Consider the following 27,865-nt stretch of genomic DNA (forward strand, 5'->3'; position numbering starts at 1 on the left):
ATAAATGAATAGATTTACCCATGTGCCTGGCTTCACAGGTGTTGGTTTCCCCATGAGGCCAGTTCAGCAGGCTAAGATCATCATTCCTGATTGTCTGGCACAGTCCATTTCCCCCAAGGCCACATCCTTTCTAGTGTCCAGAAACACACTGTCCTGCAAAAATCAGGACTGTTTACCATCGTCCTTTGGACATTTGTAGAAAATTCCAGCTATTCCCGAATAATTCAGTTGTTAGCGCTGGACGTCTAATGGGTGTCTATCGGAGTAATTCAATTGTTGCTCCGATTAGACGGCCATTAGCCGCAGTAGTCACATTTTGTGTCTCATCCTCCGGAGGTGCGAGAAAAAATATGTATGAAAAGTCCTTAGTTTTAGTCCTTACCGTTTGGGCGCCCAAACCAGGACTTTACACAGGGTTAGCTGCTTTACGCGGCTAAACACCGACCTTTTGGGCAGTGTAAAATACTACTTGGTATCTTATTAGAGCAACAATTGAATTGCTCTGATAGACCCCCATTAGTTAGACGCCCGGCGCTAATTATTGAATTCACCATAGCGTAGTAACCCCCATGTCCTTTGCAAATCTCCCCTCTTTCCCTCTAAGGGATATTTATTTGCAGTGACCTCATCCCATTTGGATGAACTTGGAGGACAGAATCTTACTGTGTGATGTTATTTAGAAAGCGCCAATAAATATTACAACTTGTAGATTAATGCTGTTTTAATGCAAACAAGCAACAGACGATATAGGCACCACCCACAGCCTATACAAGCGTGCAGTTTGATGGCCGCGATGGTCTTGACCATCGCGACCATCGAAACTGCGAGCCGGAGGCTGCGGTTGAGGTTTTCAACCGCAAGGCCCGGAGTGATTTTGGCTCTATCAGAGCCAAAATCACTCCCACTGACATCACTAGTGATGTCAGTGGGCCGGCTTCTGACGGGAGGCGTTCCCTTAGGAAAGCCCCCGTCAGGGAGGCACGCACACCAAAGGGGGCGTGCTGTCAATCAACATCGACAGCACGCCCCCTTTGATCAGACACAACGAGCGAAGGAAAGTCCTTCGCTCGTCGCGTCTGGCGCATGCGCACGACGGAGCTCCCTCCGTCGTGCGCATGCTCAGTGCAGAACATCGACCCACTTGCGAGCGGACAGCCGCTCGCGAGTGGGTCTGAATCAGGCCCTATGTTAGGTGACTGCCTTACCTTTAAAGCCATTAGCTGGCAGGTGAGCTTTAAACCAGGTAAAAATTTTTCAGTCGAAACTATGTGATAGCAGCTAACAGGTTTCCATCAGTGTGACGGATAGTGTAGGACTTGCAGAAAGTGGGGTCCCGTGATGTGGGCTGCAGGCTTAAATGCATTGATCAATCCTGAAACTAAATCCCCATTATTTATTTACTTATTTATACATCATTGTGAGTGTTTAAACATGGTGAGTGCTGGGTTTTCTGTTTTTATTTATTTAAGCAATGTGGTCACAGGCCACTTGCACCCCAGTCCTGGGAATGGCGAGTGCAGGTCTGCACCCCAAATCTAGGAGTGGCGAGTGCAGTGGATTTCTGACTATATATATATATATATATATATATATATATAGCTCTCTATCTATCTCCTCCTATGGTTATACTTGAACCCCTATCCACCACGAGCTTCTCATCCTCCTAGAAGCAGTATTACCATGCAGGACTGCTGTTGCTGAACAGGCCCCATGCTGTGTTTGAACTTTGATAAAACAGTCTTAACGAGAGGGGGTTTGAAGTGTTTTTATATTTAACTGAATATGTCCATCATACTCTTCCACTCGTTTGCCATGGTAAAGTGGACCCACACAGAATATAGGAGACCATTTTGTGAGTACAACTTGAGTTCATGACGACGCAACCTATCAACTCACTAAGCGACTCATCACCATCGCTAATTCCTAACAAATGAACACTCTGCATGCTGGTTTGGTTTACATAATCAGTGTTTTCCCTATGTATAGGTTACGAGTCACTTGAAGAGGGAAGTGCATCTCGATATGAGTAAGCAGAGTGTGACTGACAGACTTGCTCTTCAATAATGCAGTTGGGTAGATTCATGCACTGGGGGCAGAACTAGCCCTGATGTAGGCAGGTGGTAGATCTTAACCGACTACAGCTTTTGTAGTGTTCATTCTAGCATCCTACACCTGTCACAACCTGTGCATTTCCTACCTGGGGTGTCGCTCTGGTGCTTCTAGCACACTCGGCTAATGCAACAAACTGCTGAGATACCGAGTGTGCTAGAAGCACCAGAGCAGAGAGCGACACCCCAGACAGGAAAGAGGAACTGCACAGGTTTTGAAAGGTGCAGGGTGCTAAAATGAACAGTATTTTTTATATGGATTAGGATATGTGGTAAAGACGTGAGAGTTGGATTTGTTTCTCGTTTCGACAGAGCCGCAATTGCATGCCAGGCTGACACGAGGAGCTATTGGTCCAACGCTAATTGTATATGTAGGTCTGTGTTGTTCACAGCACATTACTTCAGCATTTCATAGGCTGTGCTGCAAACCGACAGCAAAGCCAATCACTATATAAATATGTGCTATCCTGCATCATTATCTCCTGTGCAGGTACAAGAAAATCCTGCTCTGCCAGTGGCTTCCTGGAGGCACTTGTGGCTTCATGATTTGTAACAAGTCATGTAATGCATGGCCTATACATGGGAACTCTTGCCATAGGTTATGGATGTATATCAGGGGAGCTGTCCAACAGGACCTAGGTACAGGGCAGCTGTTTTACCAGACATTGTCTAAGTGTGTTTTCCAGCAATACACACTGGCTATTCCCAATGCTGGGGAATCAGGAAAAAATAAACCTGTGCCGATTGTTCCGTTATTAATAAATCAGTCGGCTAAAAATAGTTTAATTTCCAATTAAAAACTTTGCAAATTTACATGTGAATGCTACTGTACTAGGGCATGGGTTCTCTACGTATCTTAGATTTTAGGCCTTTTTTCGGATTTACCCTAAATTGAGTTTTAGTTCATTAGTGATTTCTAGTAAATTAATGCAGCCCTGAAAATGGCTGTATACAGGTGGTTGGTGCACTTTAAGATGTTTTACATTTAATTTAACCAGGAGCGGATTGTTCCCTCCAGCGAGCGGCCCCTCCCAGGGGCTGCCGTTCCCTCCAGCGAGCAGCCCCTCCCAGTGGCTGCCGTTCCCTCCAGCGAGCGGCGCCTCCCAGTGGCTGCCGTTCCCTCCAGCGAGCGGAACCTCCCAGTGGCTGCCGTTCCCTCCAGCGAGCGGAACCTCCCAGTGGCTGCCGTTCCCTCCAGCGAGCGGAACCTCCCAGTGGCTGCCGTTCCCTCCAGCGAGCGGAACCTCCCAGTGGCTGCCGTTCCCTCCAGCGAGCGGAACCTCCCAGTGGTTGCCATATAATAAAACTGACGACCACACACGATTATCCCCTGATCTAAAAAGCCATGAACTACTGGAGAAGTGTTATGTAGCTGCTAGACATTATTAACTCCTTTTATAATCAATAATTCCCTCATCCCATATCAATTTATTTCATTCATATTCATTAACCCCCTAATTATTTTTCACAGCATTCTAAAAACAAAAGAAAACCCCTTCATCATAATTACCTACTTTAAAAGGGACAGGTATGTGGAGGCGTAAATTATGTGGGACAGGCGTGTGGAGGGGAAAATGATGTGGGACAGGCGTGTGGAGGGGAAAATGATGTGGGACAGGCGTTTGGAGGGGTAAATGATGATGGGGGACAGGCGTGTGGAGGGGTAAATGATGATGGGGACAGGCGTGTGGAGGGGTATATGATGGTGGGATTACGGGCGTGTGGAGGGGTATATGATGGTGGGATTACGGGCGTGTGGAGGGGTATATGATGGTGGGATTACGGGCGTGTGGAGGGGTATATGATGGTGGGGTGACGGGCGTGTGGAGGGGTATATGATGGTGGGGTGACGGGCGTGTGGAGGGGTATATGATGGTGGGGTGACGGGCGTGTGGAGGGGTATATGATGGTGGGGTGACGGGCGTGTGGAGGGGTATATGATGGTGGGGTGACGGGCGTGTGGAGGGGTATATGATGGTGGGGTGACGGGCGTGTGGAGGGGTATATGATGGTGGGGTGACGGGCGTGTGGAGGGGTATATGATGGTGGGGTGACGGGCGTGTGGAGGGGTATATGATGGTGGGGTGACGGGCGTGTGGAGGGGTATATGATGGTGGGGTGACGGGCGTGTGGAGGGGTATATGATGGTGGGGTGACGGGCGTGTGGAGGGGTATATGATGGTGGGGTGACGGGCGTGTGGAGGGGTATATGATGAGAGAGGGGTTCTAGAGCTTTGCAGATGGGAGCTAAAAGGAATTTTTTTCCAACTTTTTACAAAATGGTATTAAAACACTGAAAAATGACTACACAGAAATGTTTCTGTACCCCAAAATGCTGGAACGACTTGAATTTGTTGAAAAAATGCCTTGCTATAATTTTTCATTAATTAATAAAAATTGCAATAATCAGCCATTTAAAAACCTCCAGGACTTTTTTTTTTTATGACTACTAACAGCCTTCTATATGGTCCTGCTATCTCGTTGTCACTAACTGCCATCTATATGGTCCTGCTATCTCGTTGTCACTAACAGCCATCTATATGGTCCTGCTATCTCGTTGTCACTAACAGCCATCTATATGGTCCTGCTATCTCGTTGTCACTGACGGCCGTCTATATGGTCCTGCTATCTGTGTCACTGACAGCCTTCTATATAGTCCTGCTATCTCGTTGTCACTAACAGCCTTCTATATGGTCCTGCTATCTCGTTGTCACTGACAGCCTTCTATATGGTCCTGCTATCTCGTTGTCACTAGCAGCCTTCTATATGGTCCTGCTATCTCGTTGTCACTGACAGCCGTCTATATGGTCCTGCTATCTCGTTGTCACTGACAGCCGTCTATATGGTCCTGCTATCTCGTTGTCACTAACAGCCGTCTATATGGTCCTGCTATCTCAGTGTCACTAACAGCCTTCTATATGGTCCTGCTATCTCGTTGTCACTGACAGCCTTCTATATGGTCCTGCTATCTCGTTGTCACTGACAGCCTTCTATATGGTCCTGCTATCTCGTTGTCACTGACAGCATTCTATATGGTCCTGCTATCTCGTTGTCACTAACAGCCTTCTATATGGTCCTGCTATCTCAGTGTCACTAACAGCCTTCTATATGGTCCTGCTATTTGTTGCCAGTTGTTTGGGGTCCAGGATGGTTTCCCCACTTTTTCATGCCCTTCTCCCAGGTCGCTTTTTGTACAAAAGTTGCGCACCCTCACCGTGAGCCCCGTTATTTGGCATTTCTATTTGGATCTTGCATTTCTTGGGTGCGTAGATTAACACGAGTTTCATGAAACATCACTTTCACAAACTCTCTCCCAACTGAAGTGACCCCTGTACATGACAGATAATGTTGGTGACCGGATCTTCTCTTCCAGATGTGGAAAGCTGCAGCAGGACACTCTCTCTCCATTTCTGCGGATGACACAGACGACTGGGAGACAGACCCTGATTTTGTTGTAAGTTAATAGAATGCACTAAAAAGTGAGGGGGGGGGGGGGGTGGGAGGCTGCTTCGATCCTAACCCGAATTTGCGTGATTCTGCTGCAATGTTTCCATTTCAAATTTACAGTATCTGTCTAATTTCAAATGTATAAATTTTTTTATTTTTATTTTTTCACACCAAATAATGTACTAATTAATGTATCTGAAATGGATGTTGCATCTTTAATAGAACTTTATTTGCATGTAAGTAATAAGAACCCCAGTGCAAGGAACACAACACATTCACAGAGAACTAGTGGGGGCCGTGAGAAATGGGTTTCCTATTGCTGTTTTTAAGTTTTAAACAGAGTTCTAGAATTCTTTTAAAATCTTTCCCTCGTCAGCTATTTGTTGTATCATGATTCCACTGAGACCAAATCTAACAGTAACGTTTTACTTCTAGAATGATCTGAGTGAAAAGGAACAGAGATGGGGAGCAAAAACGGTGGAAGGGTCCGGACACCAGGAACACATCAAGTAAGGACTTATTAATGAGGACAGTTACCTTCAATGGTATATATGAAGAGCCTGATTTAGAGTTGTACGCAATGCCGATATTTACGCAGATCTAGCGTATGTTTTCCATTTCGAATGTGTATAAGCCAGTGGTTCCCAAACCGTGTGCTGCTGCACCTTGGGGGTACTGCGGCCAGAGGGAAGCTGCTGTCAGTTTTGGGGGCCTGGGCAAAACGTCGATCATGATCTACCGATAGCTCGCGGAGCTCCCGCCGGTAGATTGCGATCAACTTTCTTACAGAAACTGCAACGCTGGTTCCGAAGCGATCAGAGGCTAAAGAAGCCTCTGATCGCTTCAGCGTTCCCAGTGATGCAGTGCGCGGTTGACGTCATGACATCACCCGCGCAATGCATCATTGGGAGCTTGTGAGGATCCTCTGCGCCTGCTGGATCCAGCTTGATCCAGTCAGCTCTAGCAGGAGGAGCGGTCCCCAGCATGAACTTCAGTCAGGTAAGTTCTGCACAGGGGTGTGGGGGCACTGCTACGAGGGGTACTGCATAATGGGCACAACTACAGGGGGCATTGCATAATGGGCAGTACGACAGGGGGCACTACATAAAGGACAGTACTACATGGGACTTTACATAAGGAGCACTACTAACGGGGGCATTGCATAAGGGGCACTGCTACTGGGGGCATTGCCTAAGGGGCACTACAGTAGTGGGCATTGCATAAGGGGCACTACTGGGGGCATTGCATAAGGGGCACTACATAAAGGGCAGTATTACAGGTAATTAATTTGGCTTAAGGGTGCCTTGAAAAAAATGAAGGAGACCATAAGGGCGCCTTGAACTGAAAAAGTTTGGGAACTACTGGTACAAGTTGCACTGTGCACGCGCAGCGATTGTTTTGCGATTACGCTTGCACAGAGGATTCATTAGCAGAGAGTGTGACTTAGTCAGCGTTTGTGAGAGGTAATGGGGGGTGGTTAGGTAAACGCAGGCGTGTGATCATTTAAACGGCGTTCCACGAGCGTGCAGAAATCTGCTATTGCGACTTCCCTCACAGCATGAGAGCTGTCAGCGTGTCAGGAGCCCGATCTGCTTCGATGTTATCGTGTGAAATCAAAGATGCGATTGCATTAGTCTACATCTCTGAATCAGACCCTAAATCCATTGCTACAGTGCTTGCATGGGTGGTTACTCGCCGGGCACTGCCACCATTTGTGCAACAAACCAGGGTTCCAGTGCTTACAGTTACTGGCAATATCTACTGACCATTCAACGCCTGGTCATAATTGACAACCTGCTCTTAACTGAGAGGCACAGCGGCTCTTCAGTCAGAAGGAAGTTGTCCGTCCTGGTCTTGTATTGGTTCCTTCAACTTTAAGATGGCCTCCAATATCATCTCTATGTTGATGACCTCGATCTCTCCTTCCCTGACCTTTTCCCCTCTTTCCTCATTCGTATCTCCAGCTGTGTCTCTGCCATTTCCTCTTGTATGTCCCAGTGCTTTCTTAAACTTGTCGAAGACTGAGCTGAATAATTTTCCCACCCTCCCGAATTACCTCAATTTCACTTTCTATTGATAGCACCACCATCTCCTCTAGCCCCCAAGGGCGCTGTCTTTGAGTTATTCTTGACTCTCCTTCAAACCACACACGCAACTTGCGCAGTGCTGTCGTTTCCATCGAAAAAATATCTCCAGGATCAGAACCTCTCACCATGGAGGCTACCAAGACCCTCATCCACTCACTGGTCATCTCTTGACTGGACTACTGTAACCTCCTCTTATTTGGTCTGACTCCCACCTCTCTCCACTCTCAATCTGTCCTCAATGCTACTGCCTGGCTCATCTTCCTCTCCAAGCGTACTACATCTGGTTCCCCTCCTCTGCAAGTCCTACACTTCCCCTTCAAAACACAATTCAAACTCCTCGCAATTATTTGCAAAGGCCTAACCCAATCCTCTCTCATTTACATCTCAGACCTTATCTCCTTTACACTCAAGGCTCTGACCCCAAGGTTTCCTTTTGCTGTCTTCACTTTAGAGCAGGGGTTCCCAAACATGGTCCTCAAGGCACACTTAACAGTCCAGGTTTTAAGGATAACCATACTTGAGCACAGCTGACTTAATTAGAACCTCAGTTATTTTGATTTAACCATCTGTGATCAACCATGGATATCACTAAAACCAGGACTGGTAGTGTGCCTTGAGGACCAAGATTGGGAATCACTGCTTTAGAGACATCAAATTATATTAGTACCCATTTTTATGTACCCCAAATGTAACTACGGTACTTACTTTTCTCAGAAAAAAAATATTGCTTTATTATTATTTTTTCAAACTTGGGCAGATATGCATATAACAGCCCTTTGACTCATTATAAGATCACTAAATACTTTTATTTTATTAATACTCTTCTATATTGATTCCCAGGGTCAGTTAGGCTATTTATGGGGTACAGACTGATTTCCCCAAAATATGCTGTCCTTTTCGCTAGATTAGCTGTTCGCTACATTCCCCTATCCGCATTTTCGCCTGTTTGGGAATTGAATAGGGCGAAAAGTGGGAACGCGCATGGAGAACACATTGCGTTCAAACAGACGACTAAGGCAAAATCATTGCACTTTTCGACACAATTGGACTTTTCGCCTCTAAATGAATTCGGCCCATAGTTGTAAGATGTTTTAAATGAAGCATGAACCCAGCTTGGATGCACACATTGCTGTCCCTATTTAAGTTCTCGATGAGAAGGATAAGGTAGATGCTTTCGTGGCTCGTCTAGGACTACCAACCTCTTCATTCTGAACTCTAATAACTTGATGGACAGCAGGATTGAGGCTTCCTTAAGTCTGTTAACAGCATAGTTTGAGCCTCCCTTCGACCCATCTTCGCTTCAGCTTGTGTGATTTATGAAGATACTAAAGTTAGAGCGATATCAGGCCGATTTGCTGTATTTCGTATTTGGGGATAGGGACGATTTGCTGTTTTGTAACGACAAATCGCCTACATCGCTGAGTGTGGATGGGTGATTGCGCACTCCCGCAGTCGGTGGGTTTGATGGTGCTGAACATCAAAACTAGCGATAACGCTGACAACCTATGGTATTCTAATGAAGGATGGAACAATGATTGTTCCGTCGTTCATTAACTCGTTCTAGTGTGCACTGGCAATCCCCTCTCAAGGCCATTCGTTCCGATGTCTGTCTGAACGAATGCCCATTGTTCCAGTGTGGACCCACCTTAACCTGTCTTTTGAAACAAAGTTGTTGTTCTCCAAGTTCCGTGTTACTCATGGCCTTGTGATCCTGGCTTTAGACTGGGGTTAAGTCTCCTGTTAAAGAGGGTTCTCTTCACTTGCTGGATGTGGACAGGGCCATGTTGACTTTAGGACCTGTGATATGCATAGGATGGATGAACTCTTGGTCTTCCATTTTGCCCACCAGACCGGTCTAAATAGACAATTACTATTGGTGGATCACGTGAGTAATTTTATGCTCTTGTTTTTATTTCTGGTCAATGTTCTTCGCTGTTCTCATTGTTCCTATTGTTGCTGAGAACCTAGTTCATCCCTCTCTTGTTCAGTATTCTTGCTTCTCTCCTTTGAAGTCCTGGCTGCCTATGGCTTATACAGAGGGAGGAGCTTGAGCTTTAGAAGGCCCAGGCATCTGTGCTGTGCCTCTATATCCCAGTGTTCTCGATTTGAACTTTAGAGAATTATTTTTACAGTAGATAAATGATATCATGTTCTATGGTGATTCTCCGTCTGTTCTTAATTGTCCTCTCTGACTCTTGGAAAATTCCGATTGCTGAGGGATTATTAGTGATTGTAAAGCTACCTACACACTATACAATTATTGGGCCGATTTGCGAATAATTGGATGATCGGCCTGATTTATTGTATATGGACGATCGTTCCAGCGTTTCACCGATTAAAATGGTAAGAAGACTACATCCACAGACTCATTCCTTCCATTCTTTGATCTGTCGGTCAAGAACGAAAATCTCGGTCTCAGATTCCCGATATCGAGCAGTGTGTGCGCATTTTCAATCTTCTGCCCATATTTCTTATGTTCTATGTCACTATGTCATCCTTCTTGTGGGTGGACATATGCAAACTTAGTGTGATCTGGTGAAAAATCAGTAATTTCTATGGAATAATTGCATAATGTGTAGCACAGATATTGGAGCAGGCAATTTTTTGAAAAATCGTCCCGATCAAAACAAATTTGACAGTGTGTGGCTAGCTTTACGCTCGGTACACACGGAGCGATCAGATAACGATATCGTTGTCTGATCGTCCTGCAACCTCCTGGTGTGCTGGATGATCCATATCCATCATCCAGCATACCACCAACTCACTAACGACTAGGACCCGCGATAGTAACTTGGGCGATATCGACCAAGTTGACCTGCATGCATGGGCGTTGGACGATATAGTCCGTACATGCCCGCGTATCGTTGGTGGGTTGGAAGGAGCCTAAAACTGGACGATTTTAACGTGATAGTTATCGTTCTAATCGTCCAGTTTAATCGTACCGTGTGTACGCACCATAACTCTCTGACGCTGGGGAAGATGTATAAAGCCTTGGATAGAGAGAGAACGTTTCCCCTTCTGTCTTTCAGTATCCACACATTGAGAGAGAACGTCTCTCAGGAGCATCAGAGCCTAAAGGAACAGGAGCTGGAGAGTGGTCCCAAAGCCTCTCATGGCTACGGAGGAAAGTTTGGTGTGGAGAATGACCGCATGGATAAGGTAAGAGTACTGCCGGGACAAATGTGAGTAATGAAGTATTCCCTGTAAAGCGCTATGTAGTATACCAGCACTATATAAGTAAAGGTTAATAAATTAATAATAAACATAGCTGTGTGGGAGAGGAATAGTTATATGAAAGGGGTGTGGAATGGGTAACTGAGGAAGTGACACAGAAGAGTCTAGGGCACTGTTTCTCAAACCCGGTCCTCATGGCACCCTAACAGTGCATGTTTTCCAGATCACCTAGCTGGAGCACAGGTGTGCTAATTGACTAACATAATAGATCTACAGGTGCAGCTAATTATCCCTGAGGATACCTTGAAAACATGCACTGTTCAGCTTCCATGGTGGTCCAATGTAATATTACATGTAACTTTGCTGTACATAACCTGGTGTACACTGAGACAGCCGTAGCTGTATATAACATATATTCAGGCAGGAATTGTGAACTTTGTGTGTGCGTGAGGGGAAATGTTAGTGTATATATGGCCTACGGGACCTAACTGTGCGGTTTTGTTTTAAAAGGTTGCCAATTATAGAACAGTCATTTCATTTAGATCTTGTAAATAAATGGCACAGTGAATTAATAATTTGCCTACACTAGGAATAACTACCCAGTGGCGTCACAAGGGGGGTGCGGGCCGCACCCGGGTGTCACCCGCCGTAGAGTGACACCAAGGTGCAGACTGACACTCCCCCATAGTGACAGGAGCCGGGTGCTGCACTGTAGTATTATGTGCAGCCCCTGGCTCCAACACAGTGAGGGAGCCGGCACGCACCCCCTAGTAAAGAGCAGGACCACGGGGGATCGGGCCGCGAGACCACGCCCCTTTTCGGGACACCCGCGGGCTTACACCGTCCCTCCTCGCACCGGGTGACACCGCGGGGAGTGACGCCACTGTAACTACCATCACTGAGGCACCATGTAGGTTGTGTGCTCACGACTGTTGGTTCAGGGCACACAATAGCTGGTCTCCATTCTGCGTGAGCGATGGATTCGTGCCAAAGAATTGTCGACATTATTTGAGTTGCAAGGACCGGCTAAGTTTATGCATCGTGATCCTGTTTTTGCTTTAGAAAAAGCATAAGGTTTGAAAATGTAGCACATTGTTACTATAAGCCAGAGGTTCCCAAGCTCCGCCATTACAGTCCACGTTTAAAGGATATCCTTTCTTGAACACAGGTGACTTAATTACTACATCAGTCAATTTGATTTAACCATCTTGACTCTAGCATGGATAACCCTTAAATCCTGGACTATAATGGAGTTTGGGAAACCTCTGCTATAAGCAATTAGTGCTGTACTGACTTGCTTTAATTCCATTATAGTTGCTAAAAGACTTTCCAGCATCCCAACGTTTTTAGCTTGCAGTGTTTAATAGGTCACCAGTACGTAACCAGCCTGTTCCAGTGTTATACTGTATATTTCCTTTTGAGTGCCATTCACTTGTGTGGTTAAACATAGTGATTAATGTCTCCAGAATTTAGAGCCCCCCTGGGCTTTGAAGTGCTCATTGTATCTGGGCCTTGGCCTGGCTGCTATGCGACTGACAGGCTGTGACGGTTCCTCTCGTAGAGCGAATGTCAAGCCAGGAAACTGCCTCCAAATGAGATGACTGTGTAAGAGCTATTGGAAATGCTGCCAAGTGATTCACTGCACAATAAGCCTCACGCTGAGCCCGTCCATCCCTCAGATGTGTGCGGCTCTGTCTGCGTTTAAGAAACGGAAAGTGGTGGGTGGAATAATCTCTGGGCCCAGGGTTGGGCTGGCAAGCGGAACGGACACTTTCCTGTCGGCTTGTGCCAAGTCCATTAGTGTGGCCACAGTTGTAGCTGTCCTGCTGCTGATTGGTGGCTATGCAGCTTTTGCAGGTGCTGCCACCCACTGATATTAGGTATTGATAAAAGTATACAGGTTGAGTCTCCCATATCCAAATATTCCGAAATACGGAATATTCCGAAATACGAAATATTTTTAGCATGACTAAGAAAGTGAAACCTTTTTTGATTTTTGAAAGCACAAAATTATTAAAAATATAGTATAAAATAACCTTCAGGCTGTGTGTATAAGGTGTAGATGAAACATAAATGAATTTCATTTATATACACACACTTTTTTTTTTGATGCACAATATTATTAAAAATATGGTATAAAATGACCTGCAGGCTGTGTGTATAAGGTGTGTATATATAACAAATGCATTCTGTGCTTAGATTTGGGTCCCATTACCAAGATATCTCATTATAGTATGCAAATATTCTAAAATCGGAATATTCCGATATCCAAAATACCCCTGGTCCCAAGCATTTTGGATATGGGAGACTCAACCTGTATCTTCCCCCTCTGTTATCCTAGTCTGCAGTTGGACATGAATATCAGGCAAAGCTGTCCAAGCACTGCTCGCAGTCCGATTCCGTGAAGGGTTTTGGCGGGAAGTTCGGTGTCCAGACAGATCGAGTGGATCAGGTGAGGAAACTTTTTTTTTTCGTGCATGGAAACTAGATTCATCTTGGAAAATATAAACCAATGGCCTATATAATAATGCGTTTGAGCTTGCAGTTCACCTTTTCTCTTGGAGTGTTTGTTGTTTTTTGTTTTTTTCTAAACCGGTATATATTTGTTAAAATATTACATTTATATCAAACTCCATATAAAATGAACTAAATACTTGTGGACAAATGTGATTAATAGACGCAAAAGATTTACAACTATAATCATGTGTGATTTGTATTGACGTCGGGGTCCTTTTCTGCATACCATGGAAGCTATCCGCGCCTCTCGGGTCAAAGCCAATAACATTGGACGTGTGACACGCTGGTCTTCAGGGGAATAGTCTTTTTGCTGAGAGTTCAGATGGCAATTGCTAGATGGATATACTAACCCTCTAGGTGTATAATAAAGTGCAATAGTGGATATGGCTAACATGAGAAACAATACTTGTATCATGCGGTAACCACGAGCATATGTACATAAAAAGTGCAATGTGTGCAAAAGTGCTTCAGAAGTGTTAAGTAATCAAGGGTTCTAATACCACCATCAATTAAGATAATAATATAGTGCTTCAGAAAGTGCTGACAATAAGTAATTAAGGATTCTAATACAAACATCAATAGGATAAAAAAAAAAGTAACAATTTATTAGTATATATACAACATTCTGGACAACAACCTAAAATAATCACAATATCTAGTTCACCCCTAACGTGTAACCACCTAATCTGCAAATTAATATACAAAAGTGCAATGTGCTGTGCAAAAACGCATATAGTTGTTGCTAAACCACATGTTATCTGAGTAAAGTGCAAAATAGTTCATGAGGCAAGAGGAGCAGCTACCCAACGCGTTTCATCCATCTAGGACTTCATCAAGGAAACATGTTGGGTAGCTGCTCCTGTTGCCTCATGAACTATTTTGCACTTTACGCAGATAAGCATTGAGGTTTGTTTTTTTTTAAACTATATATTTTTTTTTTAACCTTTTTGAAAAATCTTATTGTTGAATGTACTATGAATTGGATGCTATTTATTATTGCTCTATAAAGTGTATTGGTCACCATATGGTTTAGCAACAACTATACGTGTTTTTTTGCACAGCACATTGCACTTTTGTATATTAATTTGCAGATTAGATGGTTACCCGTTAGGGGTGAACTAGATATTATGATTATTTTGGGTTGTTGTCCAGATCGTTGTAAATGTACTAATAAACTGTTACTGTCTTTTATCCTATTGATGGTGGTATTAGAATCCTTAACTACTTATTTATTGTCTGCCCTTTTGAAGCACTATATTATTACTATTATTATCTTAAGTAATTAAGGATTCTAATACCACCATCTATTAAGATAATAGTAATAATATAGTGCTTCAAAAAGTGCTGACAATAAATAATTAAGGATTCTAATACCACCATTAATTACTTATTGTCGGCACTTTTTGAAGCACTATATTATTACTAAGATAAGAATTTCTTATCTGAAGGAAACGTTGAATACGATTACCTGTGTTGGCTTTTATTTCTATCAGTCTTGAGTGCCGTGCTATTTGGACATGTTTTGTAGCTATTTGCTCAGCAAGGGCACCAAGCGAGGATATGTTTCACGTCATGTGAGTGCCGGAATGAAAATATAAATATATATAATTATTATTTTCCAAGTGGATCCTTCAATCCCAATAGTCTTTCTCTCATGCTGTTATGCAAGGAAACTATATAGTAACTTAATAAACTTTTTTGCTCTTGATCTTTCAATTCTACAAAACCAAGACTGGATCATGTCTTCTCACACCTGCGAAGGGCCTAAGTTTGCTGTCCTTGAAAACTCCCCATTAATGCATGCGCAGGAGCTTCAGCTAAGCTGCCCTCTGGCGGTCACGGAAAGCTTAGAGCACCGAGTCTGTAGGGAAAGCCTGTGAGGGGCTGACACGTCTTGTGGTCACTCTTCTGCATAAATAGCGCTCTTTGCATTTTCTGTGAAGCGTTAAAGGGAAATGCAACGCCATTCCCTATATAAGTGTGGTCCTTTCTGCTGCTATCTCTCTATTCTGTAACAATTGCGCCACCAGTTGCAGAACTGGATTTTATTATTCACTATTTGTTGTTCTTTATGATTTTCCAATTAAACGGTGCATGTATTCTAACTATGTTAATCGCCTACAGTCTGCTATGAGCTTTGAATATCAAGGGAAGACTGAAAAACACGCATCCCAGAAAGGTGAGAGCGTGTAGGCCTGTTACACGCGTGTGTGTGTTATGATATTTTGCTGTTCATGCTTGTTTTAATTTTCACTAGAATCTTAGCACCTTTTTTTTATCATTCCATTTTTTCTGTTGGTTGCTTTTATTTTGACTTAGTTGGAGATATCACAACCTAGACCCAAAATTAGACCGTTAATAATAGGAGCACAGAGTGTTTCAGGATATAAGCGTGCTGATCTTATGGAAGGCCGTAACCTGCCCATTTATGTAGTTGTGATAAGAAGGGTGCCGCTGCATTCGGCAGAGACGGCGTCCAGATAAGATGGTAAGGGACTGGAAGCTGCAGACTAGTGTAAGGAGCAGGGTCTCCCAATGTGAAAGTGCTGCAGGGAAATAGTAGTGTGACATTTACCTCTCCTCCGGCCCCAGCTTCTCCTGACTCCAACTCCCCTGTCCTCCTCCCCTGCTGATGAAGCCCATGCCCTTCTCTTATCTTCTCCTGCTTCACCTGCCCCTTTGAGCTCTTTCCCTGTTACCTTTTTTCACCTACTCTCATCATCCTGGACCTATCTGCAGCCCTTCATTCTGTAGCACACCCTCTCCTCCTTCAGATGCTCCAGTCTCTGCGACTCTATCCCTTCCCGGTTGTCCTCCATCCTCACTAACTACTCCTTCCCGGTCTCCTCTGACTCCACCTCCCTCTTCTCCCTGTCCATGTTCCCCAAGGATTTGTTTTTGTCCCCCTTCTTTTCTCCCTGTATGCCTTCTCCATTGGAGATCTCATCAGCTCCTGCGGCTCCCTGGAAGCCCTATATGCCGATTGCACCCATATTTATTTCTTCTTCCCAGACCCCCCCCTCCCTCCGTCCTCTCTCGTGTCTCTAGCAGTCATTCTGCAACCACCTCCTGGATGTTTGGTTTCTCAAACACAATATTCTTATAACCAAACTAATTGTATTCCCCTAATCCAGGAGCTACTCACCGCAGTCTCTGACTGCCCTACACTCTCCTCTGTGCCTCAAGTCTGCTGCCTGGACGTCCTCTTCGACGCCTCCCTCTCCTACACCCCCCCAGATTCAGTCTCACGGCCTTCCAAGCAGATTGGATGAGTCCCTATAACTGCAGATGTGACCCCACTCACCCTGCATCTCTAGGCCATATGGTGCGAGTGAGCCGCTCCAAGAGGTGTAACGTACAGTTTTTTCTTTACATTTTGCATCTTATTTGCATCGCAGATGCAGCAAAACACTGCTTAAAGTATTTTAGAGGTGCTGGGCTGTGACTTAACCGCACAGGAATTAGTTTTAAACACGTACAAAGTAATAGATGAAGCACAACGGCACTTGGCGTGAGAAAAAACTGCGGCCGCTGCCGTGTAGCACTAGGTAGACTGATTCATACTCCTTATTCAAATAAGATGCACATTTTGTGCAAGAGAGACTCGGATTCTATAAACCCGCACTCATAGCAAATATACCCGTAATAGAGACAACACCACTGAAGGGGTGCAGCTGAAGTGCATCGTTTCTGTCAGTATTGAAATGAGCGGTTTAGCTGCATAATTCTTTTTAAAGGTTTAATGATACTGAGCGGATGTTGGTGACTTTGGCTTCTGAGAACCTTTTCAACAGTCCAAGTAATAGGACTGAAATGTGACCTCTTTCAGATTACGCCAGCGGCTTCGGGGGCAAATATGGAGTTCAAGCTGACCGCGTGGATAAAAGTGCCGTTGGCTTCGATTACAAGGGCAAAACTGAGAAGCACGAATCCCAGAAAGGTTTGTGTCATAATGAGAATGGCGACAGTTAGCCCACGGTCGGGAACGGCCATCTGTGACCCTTTCAGGCGCTGAAGGACATCCTTCATCCGGGGAAAGCAGTCTCGTACACAAGATAACAGTCCAACAGAACTAAAACGTTGGCGTCGGGGTACAAAAACAATATGGCCTGGTATGCACTTTGACAAAAGTTACACAATCAGCAGAATATGCAAACTACCTGGAACCTTCTGCCTGCCTTGTTAAGGAGAAGGTCCTCCAATCAGAGCATACGATTGTCTAGGCAGGTTTGTATGTTTCCCTTGCCCACAGGTGTGACGATAGATCTTGTGTACATGTGCAGCTGTGTTCAGTGCACAGACCCCCGCATATCTGCTGTGTGGTGTAATTGAGCCCATACATATGTGATGGATTGTCCCAATTCCCCTTTCTGCTGGGGTTGGGGAATCTGGAAAATCCAACATGTTGGAAATCCTCGATTTGCCGATCCTGGGCAAAAAATGATTGGGATGGGCGACTCAGGGATTTTATCTCCATTCCGCCAATAGATCACCGATCATTGCCGGTTGGTGAATCTGTTCGGCAAAACGGGGAATCGGGGTTCCTATATGTATGGCCCACATATGAGTGACCAATATACAGTAAGCATAGCAGCCTGACTGCTGAGTTTTCCGATGGCGGAGTTCCTCTTAAAGTGTCGCCGTACCTCAGCATGTTACGTGTTAATCATACCCGGCTCTCTGAGCGTTTACAACAGAAGGCTATTAGCTGGATGAACATTTTGTGGCCCATTTACTCAATCACATACTGCGATGCGATCATGTGCGCTAATATCAAGCCCACGATCGCATTGCAGGTGTGCCATAATAGCGCCCGAATGTGTTAAGTAACACCTGCTCCGAAAGGAGCCCGTCCCTGCCATGTGCTCGGAGTGCAGTGACCGCGTCAGCGGGCTATTCACTCCTCTATTGAGACTCCTGCGCAGGCACGGTCTATGGACCATGCATGTGGGGCGGCCATTGCTGGGGAGGGTTCTGGATGAACACTCTCTCCTAGTAAATGTTGCGAAGTTTAGCCCATAGGCTACAACAGAACAATTCCGTCTTCAGATGGTGTAAGGTGGGGGGGGGCCAGACACAGTAATGCGTAGCATTCCGGAGCTTGGTAAATCTGACCGCTCCGCATCCTCCATAGAAACCTATGGGGACTGCGGCTGCTATCATAAATGGGGGAATCGCTGCGATCCCTCCTTCGTACATTCAGGGGCTACTTAATATATGCAGTTATTTGCCCGAAAACTGACGTTTTCTGGGCATTTGCCGCAAATATATTTATTGATAAATAGGCCCCTTTGACCCTTATCCTAAATGTCTTTCGACTTTGGTTTTAGGAATTTTCATGCTGTCTGGAAGGAGGTTGTGTTCAAGCAGTCTAACCATTCGTTAGTCTGAGTTTGGGAATTGGGTAAAAGAGAGATGGGAGAACTATTGTAGGTGGGATGAAGCCATCACAGGCATGTGCGCTGTGCACTGAGCTGGGGTTGCTCTGCGTACTCTCGGGGGCGTCTCCCTGCTCGCCAAGTCTCAGGGCACGTGTAAGGCATTCGCTACAGACGTGAGCTCGTTTTGATTGGTCCATCGCGTGGTTTATGTTTCTGGTTTTTCCTCCGCAGATTATTCCACTGGCTTTGGTGGGAAGTACGGCGTGCAGGCAGACCGCGTAGATAAGAGCGCCCTAGGATTTGATTACCAGGGAAAGACTGAGAAACACGAATCCCAGAAAGGTGTGTATTTCAAATGAGATATTTTCCTTAAGCACGGTCGGTTTAGACTGGAGAACCAGTCTTTCTGGATCATCCTCTGTGCAAAATGTATTTCTGTCAAGGAGCTATTGAAATAGGGCAACGCTCTGCAGGTGTCCCGCGCTGTGAATACACAACTGCACGTTCTAAATACAGAAGGTAACGTGAATGCACTGCTATGAAGTGGGTCTTCAGTGGTACTTACCGCACTCTACGTTGAGAACTAATTGCGCAGTGCGTTTAAGAATTGCTGCTTTTTAATGATCTCAGGGAATTTTATGCGGCTGGCAGGGGGCCAACTGCTCTTTAAAATAATTAATTGATTTTAAGTTTGTATTTAAAATGACATCGCGTAGTTTTGGAGCTAAACACAGTTTACAGAGCACCTTTCTCTACGCTCGGAGGGCCTGATTCAGCAAGGAACGCAGTTGCTAATACGTACGCAATCGGCCAATTGCGTACTGCGTATGCATCGCAGTGGGCGAAACGGCCACTGTGATCGGGATTGCGATCGCAGTGATTAAGCAGAACTATCGTATAGTGATTGACAGGAAGTGCCGTTTGTGGGTGGTGACTTTGGAGGGGGGGTGGTCAGGTAAACGTAGGCGTGCCAGTGCGTTTGAACGCCGTTGTAGGGGCGTGCATAACTTATCCACTATGTTGCCCTAAGCAGCCTGGTGGCATGCGCTGGAGTTAGCAATATCTGAGTAAGGTCAGAACTTGTGCAAGTGTACGTGAGGCTGCGATGGTACTCTATTTTTCCGATGTTTTCGCAGTCTTGCTAGACATTACGGATGTGTGTAAGGTAAAGTGGGCGTCCTTATGTTTTGCGGCGGCGTAGTGATCGCAATGGATTAGCATACTATCACAGTTGAACTGCATGCGTAATCGCTTTTGCAGTTGCGATCTGTAATGAAACGTTCCCAGAGGCTGCTGATCTGTGAGCTTAAACAATATCTATGAGAAAGCAGCCTGACCCGGGCTGCCGAAGGTCAGCCATCTTGTACGTCGGTGACCTCACCAGCTGTTGAATAGTTCCTTCGTGATGTGTCAGACTTTGCATCATTAATGTATAATTTTAGGAAATCACTGTGAGAAACATGGACATATTTGCAGATTGATTTATTGATGAAGGTTAACAGAGTTTTTAATGTTAGTTTTTTATATAGGTCAGTCCTTCTCATCCTGATCTCATAGCAGCCATATTTAACCTTATATGTAGTGTTCATTCTAGCACCTGTCGCAACCCATGCAGTTCCTCTTTCCTGCCTGGGGTGTCGCTCTCTGCTCTGGCTCTTCTAGCACACTCCGCTGAGGCAACAGATTTCTGATATACAGACCAGCGTGTACTAGAAGCACCAGAGCAGAGAGATACCCCAGGCAGGAAAGAGGAACTGCACGGGTTGTGACAGCTGCAGAGTGCTAGAATGAACACTACATACATGTATGGCCAAGCCTTGAAAAAAACTAGGTGTTAGACACAGCCTGAAAAGCCAGATTTGACGGCACGACTAGCGTGGCTGGATGACCTGGTCTGATATATCAATGACTGCTGGATTAATCAGTCCGTCCCAATTGACATATCTTCCATACTGATCAGTTGTTGATCCAAATAGTTTTTTTAATTTTTAAATTGATAGATGCCCAAACAGGTTGCAATCTAAGATTTTGGTCAGCGATTCTCAGCAAAGTAATGTTTTATTTAAAATGTTTTTTGTTTTGTTTTGTTTTTTTAAATTTTAGATTATTCCAAAGGTTTTGGTGGGAAATACGGCGTTGATAAGGACAATGTAGACAAGAGCGCTGTTGGGTTTGAGTATCAAGGGAAGACCGAGAAGCATGAATCCCAGAAAGGTTCAGTATACATACAGCCCCCCCCTTTGTCCCTGGCCCACCAGTATGGTTTGGGACCTGTTAGAGCTGTGACTGTTTTATGTAAGGCGCTGTGCCATATACTGGATAAATGTATTTAGCTTTGGCTGAGTTACTAGAGGGTCTCAGACCATGGCAGGTGTCGTACATGCTGTCTCCTGATTGGGGGCATAAGGTACATTGATTTGCTTCATTTTAAAACCAGCAGATGGGGGGAAAAAAAAAAAAATATATATATATATATATATATATATATATATATATATATATATATATATATAAAAACTAACACCTTCATTTTCTTTAGCTCCTACATTTTGACTTGGGGGTCAATACAATTAGGAGCGAGGGGGTCGAGTTGCTGTTGCAGCGGTGTAAAACCACCGGCAACAGCAGCGAACTCTCTTCCCAATCTCACCGTGGACTCGTGGGTTTTTTTTGTACAGATCCACGAGTCCGGCGGCATATAGCAACACTTACTTGTGGGCGCGACATAATCGTTCCCAATTGTATTGAACCCTTAATATGATATTTCTCTAGCTAAAGTTGGCAGTATGTATTTGAACGATTAATTTATCTGTAAAATGACCACTTTTTGTTAAGTAGTTAATCAAATTATTTTTGCGGCAAACCTAATTGTTATTTTGTCATATTTAAAGGCGAACTCCAGTGTAATGTAAGGTTCTCCCTAACATTTCACCAGTATAAACCCTCCACCTGCTATAGGTAAAATGTGTAGCTTAGACCCAGACTCCAGTGACCCTATTATACATAGCTGTGTCCTCCAATGCACTTACTGCTGCATCACCCTCTGATGTCCGGATTCAAGCTCCCGTGTTTCCCCGATAATAAGACACTGGCCCTCATTCAGAGCCACTCGCTAGCGGCAGTACGCTCGTTCCGAGCGATGTTCGCACATTTGCGCATGCGTACGGTTTTTAGTACGCATGCGCGAACCAGTCAGTGCGGCCGAAAAACATTTGTACGCAATATAGCGAGTGCCTGCTATTTTGAGTGACAGAATGAGGCGTATGTGGGTGGTAACAGGGGAAGGTGCTTGGAAACGGGGAGTGGAGATCCGTTCGCAGGCGTGCTTAAAGGTCAAAACGGGCGTTTTATGGGTGTGCATAATTAATATAGCAGCGTCAATGACCACGTCACTTGGTTTTTTTTAACTCAGAACTGCTCGCAAAATAGCGGTTGCAAAAACCAACCACAAGAATAGCGAGCAGTTCATATCCTGTTCGATGTACTCGAGTAATCTAATAAATAGCGGACCTGACGTATGGTGCGAGCGGCCAGGGGGCGTTTTTAAGAAATAAAAGAGCGTATGTTTTGCTCGCTCGTTCAGACTTAGAGGTGTGAGCAGACTGCAATGTGCGAACGGATCATTTGCATAGCCACCCCTTGTTTTTGAACGAACGAACGCAAATAGCGAACGGCTCTGAATGAGGGCCACTGTCTTATTTATTTTTTTTGGTTCAAAAAAACACCATAGGGTTTATTTTCGGGGTAGGTCTTATCTTAATTAACATTGACAGCTGTGCCCCTTATGTAGCCCCCCCCCTCTGTAGCAGTGTCCCTTATGCAGCCTCCCTTGTACGGTAGCAGTGTCCCTTATGCAGCCTCCCTTATTGCAGTGCAAGCCCCCTGTAAATGATCCCCCACCAGTACAGTACGGTACTTACCTGACTCGCCGCTGTCCGGGATGTCCCTCTCAGTTGCGCGCTGACTGGATCTAACATGATCCAGCAGGCGTGGCCGCACAGGATCCCCAGCGCGCGGGTGACGTCACCCGCGCACTGCATGACTGGCAACACTGGCCTCTGAAGTGTTCCCAGCTCAAAATGGGATTTTGGTAGGTCTTATTTTCGCGGTTGGGCTTATTTTGGACCGGGTTACAAAAGTAAGGGTAGGGCTTATTTTCGGGGTAGGTCTTATTATCGGGGAAACACGGTACCTGCTGCAGGTATGTAGGTTGCTGAGATCGGATGAGGTGGGCATGTATAGAAATTCAGCTTAGACCACATGAATCTCCTGACATCTGTGTGATGCAGCAGGAAGAGTCACTGTTATATAATAAGAGCATTGCTGGTTGTCCAGAGCAACCAACAAGTCCTATTAATATAATAGATTAGACTTAAAGGAGCTTTGGTACATGTCGAGCATAGCAGTTGGCTTAGGGGGCATAATATATTAACAAATTCGATGTTACTTTTTATTTAAGGGTGAAATGCTGCCACCTCTAGCACAGAGACTGCTGGGGGAACATAACTTTTACTTTATCTGTGAATGTCTATGGTTCTTATTTGTTTGATTCTCTCATGGTAGCAAAGTGGTTCTATGTAACATACCTGTATACTGCATGGTAAGTGACTACTGACGCACCTCCTCCCTCTATGTGCTCCTGGATGGGGTGTCCCTCTTACCCATGTGACATCATTTCGGTTTTATATGTCCTGTGTAAAAGGGCTTGCGTTCTCCCAATGAGCAAGTTAAATGGAAATTGCCATTGCTTTAGCAAATTGAGTAAATGACTTGGAATAGTTCTTCTTGCTGAGCATTGTATTCAAATATAATGAAATGCCCAGGTGTATATAGACGGCAAAGTCCTGTCCGTGTACTATTACTGTATTCTGATCTTATTCGAGTGATACAGCCTAATCTGTATTTGGAGACTGCGGTCTTGTTGACTGTTATGGCTTCCAGTACAGTACAGTACTGTAAGTGTGTATACAGTGATATACTATATGCACAGTACTGACCTGAGCGCATGCTATTTATTTTTTAAGGGCCATTTAAATAACTGAATGATTAAGCTTAAGGTCTTCCATCTCCCCCCATTCCCTTCAGAACTTGCTAGGCCGTGGGGGCACCATGTTCGGGACTTTGATCTAAACAATTTGTTCAAACAGGTTTGGTTTTTTTTGTGCATTTTCCACCGTTTGGGAGCAAATTGCTGATTGTCATTTGCTTTCATACCTTACCAGATTTTTATTCCAACCAATCAACTAGTTGGCTGGTCGGATGTAATTTGGTCTAGTGTGTGGCCAGCTTAAGACACAGGTTCTCAAACTCTGTCCTCAGGACCCCAAACACCAGGTCTCCTCACAGAATCACAAGTGAGATAATTAGATCCACCTGTGGATTTTTTATATATGTCAGCGACTGAGTAAACCTGCGTTCCTGTTTGGTTGACCTGGAAAATAGTAGTTACATTACACACAAAGGACCACAGGTTGCCTTGGTCGGCCTTATCTGTACTCTTGTGAATGTTTACAGACACCCTTTCCTGTTGGCTCAGCTTAGACTTGGTTATTTCAAGTACATTTAATTCTGGGACAAGTTAATCTTCTCGCCCTGTTGTCGGAAAGTGTCTCCTGTAAATGAGACCCTAGATTTGCCAAGTACCTGTTATACTGTCCCCTTATAAAGCCGTACAGACGATCCTTTCAACAGAGTGCAATTTCCATTTAGCAGGCTCACCTTATAATAACTGTCTTTAATACTGGGTACTAAGCGACAGCATAACCTGTGCATGGGGTGTCTTCCTCCCTCTCTAATGGCACGTGGATTTCTGTGTGCGTAGACTATGTGAAAGGGTTTGGAGGAAAGTTTGGTGTACAGACTGACAGACAAGACAAGTGTGCGCTGGGCTGGGATCACCAAGAGAAACTGCAGCTACACGAATCCCAAAAAGGTATTCTGCCCCATGATAACCCATTGTTACCCGCTGTGAGTGCGTGTGATTGTCCCTGTATGATGCTTCTCCTGTGGCTCTCCCTCATGGTGTGCTGTAACCTGTGCTAGGTCTGCTGGTTCTTGGGGGGTGGGCGCTTCACACTAATGATTACGGTTTGCACCGATACAACCGTCCGACACAGTGGGTTCTAAACAGCACTACTGATTGTGTCTGTCTATATCTTAGTGTGTATAGGTCATAATTTGCTTGTGATTTATTGTCTTACCTTAACCACACATCACAGCAAATGTATTATTCTAAAAGAATATTGCTAGATCAGAATAAGAAAATAGTGCATAACGGTTGGACAATCTGCCCATAAACAAACACTACATGATACGCCCAATTACTAGGGAGAAAGGAAAGAAGACGCATAAAACATGAATAATAGCTTTCAGAAAACGGTTCAGAATGAGCCTTAGGCGATCTCTGCCGATGTGGACCCCACACACTCAGCGTGTTATTAGAGAGTGAGAAATGTATACTTGGCCGCCCATTAGGGAGCAGCAGCAATCGCCCTACAGTCAGCGACTGTCTCTTAATTGATTGGTAAGTAGTACGTTTTATATTTGACCATGTGATATCCTACTGCTTTAGTAGAGATATTTAAAAAAAAAAATAATATATATATATATATAACATGTTATCACTATAACCAGTTATTAGTTTTAATTCCAATTTGCGTTGCATCTTATCCAGCTATGCGCTTGTTAGCAGATTTGATGGGAGATTTATGAAACGTTGGAGAGAGATAAAGAACCAATCAGTCAGCTTCTAATTGTCATGTTACAGGCTATGCTAGAAAAATGACAGAAGCTGATTGGTTGGTATTTTATCTCTCTCCACTTTATCTCCCTCCAAGAGATTTGATAAATCCCCCAGCCCCCCTTCCCCCTTGAAGTTGCCAATCGACCCTCTCGCGTGCGGTCTAGGCATAGCGCAGTTCTTACCCATTAATTTGGATGTCTCGCTAAACAGCCTCTTGTCCAATTTGGCTTTTTAGGTGTTCTGGCAAATTGGGCACCACTCCCATGGCTTGTAAAGTGTATAACTAGCATAAGGCAGAGGTAGAATGAAGACATTTAGTCATTTTATATGCAGGCTTAATTACATTTAATAGACTACAAATAACTGTTCTGCTTTTTAACCACTTAGTTAGCTAATTATTATTTCATAAACTGCTCAGAAATTAAGTTTAGAGCATATTTTTTAAAATATATTGAAGTATTTATTTGAAAAGTAGTCTCCCCTTCCCCATCCACCCCCCCCCCCCCCTGTTGTGTCCATAGGCCCCCATTGCAAAATTACCTCCCATCTCCCCAGTGACTATAGATCCCCAGTGGCATTAACTCCCCAACCTCAAAGTGGTGATAGATCCCTATTTTGCACTATAGCCAGTGTCCATAGGCTCCCACTGTTAGTTCCCCACCGCCCTTTCAGGGAAAGCCCAGTTGGTTGTCAGGTAAGGGGTTAATAAGACGTGAAGCCTGTGGTTCCAGGCCAGGGGTAGATCTTCTGGACCTTTAAAAGAGGAAAAGCAGACGTTTTAGCTGTAGCAACCAACCAGGTCCTAGCTATCAATTTTCTAGAATGTGCTAGATATGTTAGCTATAATCTGATTGGTTGCTATGGACAACGCCTCCACTTTTCCTTTTAGGAGTTTTGAGAATGATTGTATAGTGATTTGTGTGTCCTTTTCGTAGATTACTCCAAGGGATTTGGTGGGAAGTATGGCGTGCAGAAGGATCGGATGGACAAGGTAACAAAATTACAAGTATTAGCGGCGGACCCTGACCTCTGACCTTTTCTTAATTACCCAAACTTCTGCTCTCAATAAATCATTCGGTTTCTGCCATTATTACTTTTACATACTCCATTCCCTGTTCCTGTAACATAGATTGTCCCACAGAACTAATGTATGATACCGATCCCAACATCGCTGTTACTGGAGTTCTAACAATTTCACATTAAACATGCTTTGCTTGGTTTTCACTTTTATTGCAAAAATTTGAATTATACACTATAGTGATTTGTGTGCAGGCTGCTAAATCTGGCCTCTGTTCACAGGCAGCTTCTACCTTTGAAGATGTGGAAAAAGTGGCGCCAAGTTATCAAAGAACGCGGCCGGTGGAAGCCGGTAGGTAGTGACCGTGTGACCTGACTGGTGAATTAGGGGGAGAGTTATCATGCTTTCTACAGAGGACCAGTTTAAGTGTTGTCTGTAATCTGAATGTGGCTCTCATTTTATAGAGCGTACTTGATAAATCAGATTTTCCACTAGCTGCCAGTAACATGCGGGAAACGCTAGGTCCACAACTGGCCGTATATGGCTGAAGCACGTTATTGCATATCAGATTTTCCATTGCATGGAGTTATCTGCTTAATCCAGAGAGTTTTTTTATTTCTTAAAACCATAATAAAAAATAAAAAAAATACAGAGAAACAAAATAAAGCAGACATGGAAAATAAATGCGGTACAGAAAACATTAGACAGTGTAACAAAATAATGAGAATAATCAAAACAGTATATATGCAAACTCGCATCACAGAAATAGAGTTCTATACCAAGTACCCGAAGGCGCCATTCAGGCACGTAGAGCCTGAGACCAAGGATGGGTATATAAGGTGTACAACACACAAAAAATAATTTACAGAAATACACCGCCAATAGAAAACCAAAATAAATAACCGCATGCCAAGACAGGAGAAATAAAATAAAAAACCATGTTTGTCAGTATAACAAAAAACAAATATACCCAAAACAAACCTCTCCAGAACCGCCCCCACCCTGTATAACCTCTCCAGAACCCCCTCCCCAAAACTCAAATTTAGGATAATAAATCAAAATAACTGACTAGGGCAATAAACAAAATGACCCTTACCTATACAAGGCCCAGCTCTCCCACTTATTAAGCAAGTGAAACATCACCCGCACAAAAGGTATGCAGTCGGGAAGCCGGCGGACCTAATCCCGACAGCCGGCTTCCCGACTGCTTAATCCCGGGAGACCGGCGCCCGGCATCCCGATCGCAGTGATTCCTGTCGCCGCTGGGTGGGGGGGGAGGGTTAGGTTTAGGGCTCCCGGGGGGGACTTAGTGTTAGGCACCCACCCCCGGTAGGTTAGGGTTAGGCACCCCTAAGGGAGGGTTAGGGGGTAGAATTAGCTTAGTAAGTACT

The 27,865-nt window shown here is 44.5% G+C and overlaps 1 protein-coding gene across 2 annotated transcripts in view; it reads left to right on the forward strand.

The window, feature by feature from the left end:
• Positions 1-27,865, forward strand: part of CTTN (cortactin) — a 43,244-nt gene that overhangs the window by 7,448 nt on the left and 7,931 nt on the right. The window contains exons 2-12 of one of the 2 annotated variants that reach the window (XM_088458269.1): positions 5,482-5,562; positions 5,991-6,064; positions 10,672-10,801; positions 13,158-13,268; positions 15,458-15,512; positions 17,163-17,273; positions 18,946-19,056; positions 20,818-20,928; positions 24,536-24,646; positions 26,392-26,447; positions 26,756-26,825. In XM_088458269.1, the coding sequence (XP_088314395.1) occupies positions 5,482-5,562; positions 5,991-6,064; positions 10,672-10,801; positions 13,158-13,268; positions 15,458-15,512; positions 17,163-17,273; positions 18,946-19,056; positions 20,818-20,928; positions 24,536-24,646; positions 26,392-26,447; positions 26,756-26,825 (1,021 nt within the window). The remainder of the gene's footprint in view (positions 1-5,481; positions 5,563-5,990; positions 6,065-10,671; positions 10,802-13,157; positions 13,269-15,457; positions 15,513-17,162; positions 17,274-18,945; positions 19,057-20,817; positions 20,929-24,535; positions 24,647-26,391; positions 26,448-26,755; positions 26,826-27,865) is intronic. The other variant, XM_088458268.1, reaches the window with a different exon arrangement.

This window comes from Taudactylus pleione, unplaced genomic scaffold, assembly GCF_031769625.1.
Source record: "Taudactylus pleione unplaced genomic scaffold, aTauple2 ptg000820l, whole genome shotgun sequence".
Lineage (NCBI taxonomy): Eukaryota > Metazoa > Chordata > Amphibia > Anura > Myobatrachidae > Taudactylus > Taudactylus pleione.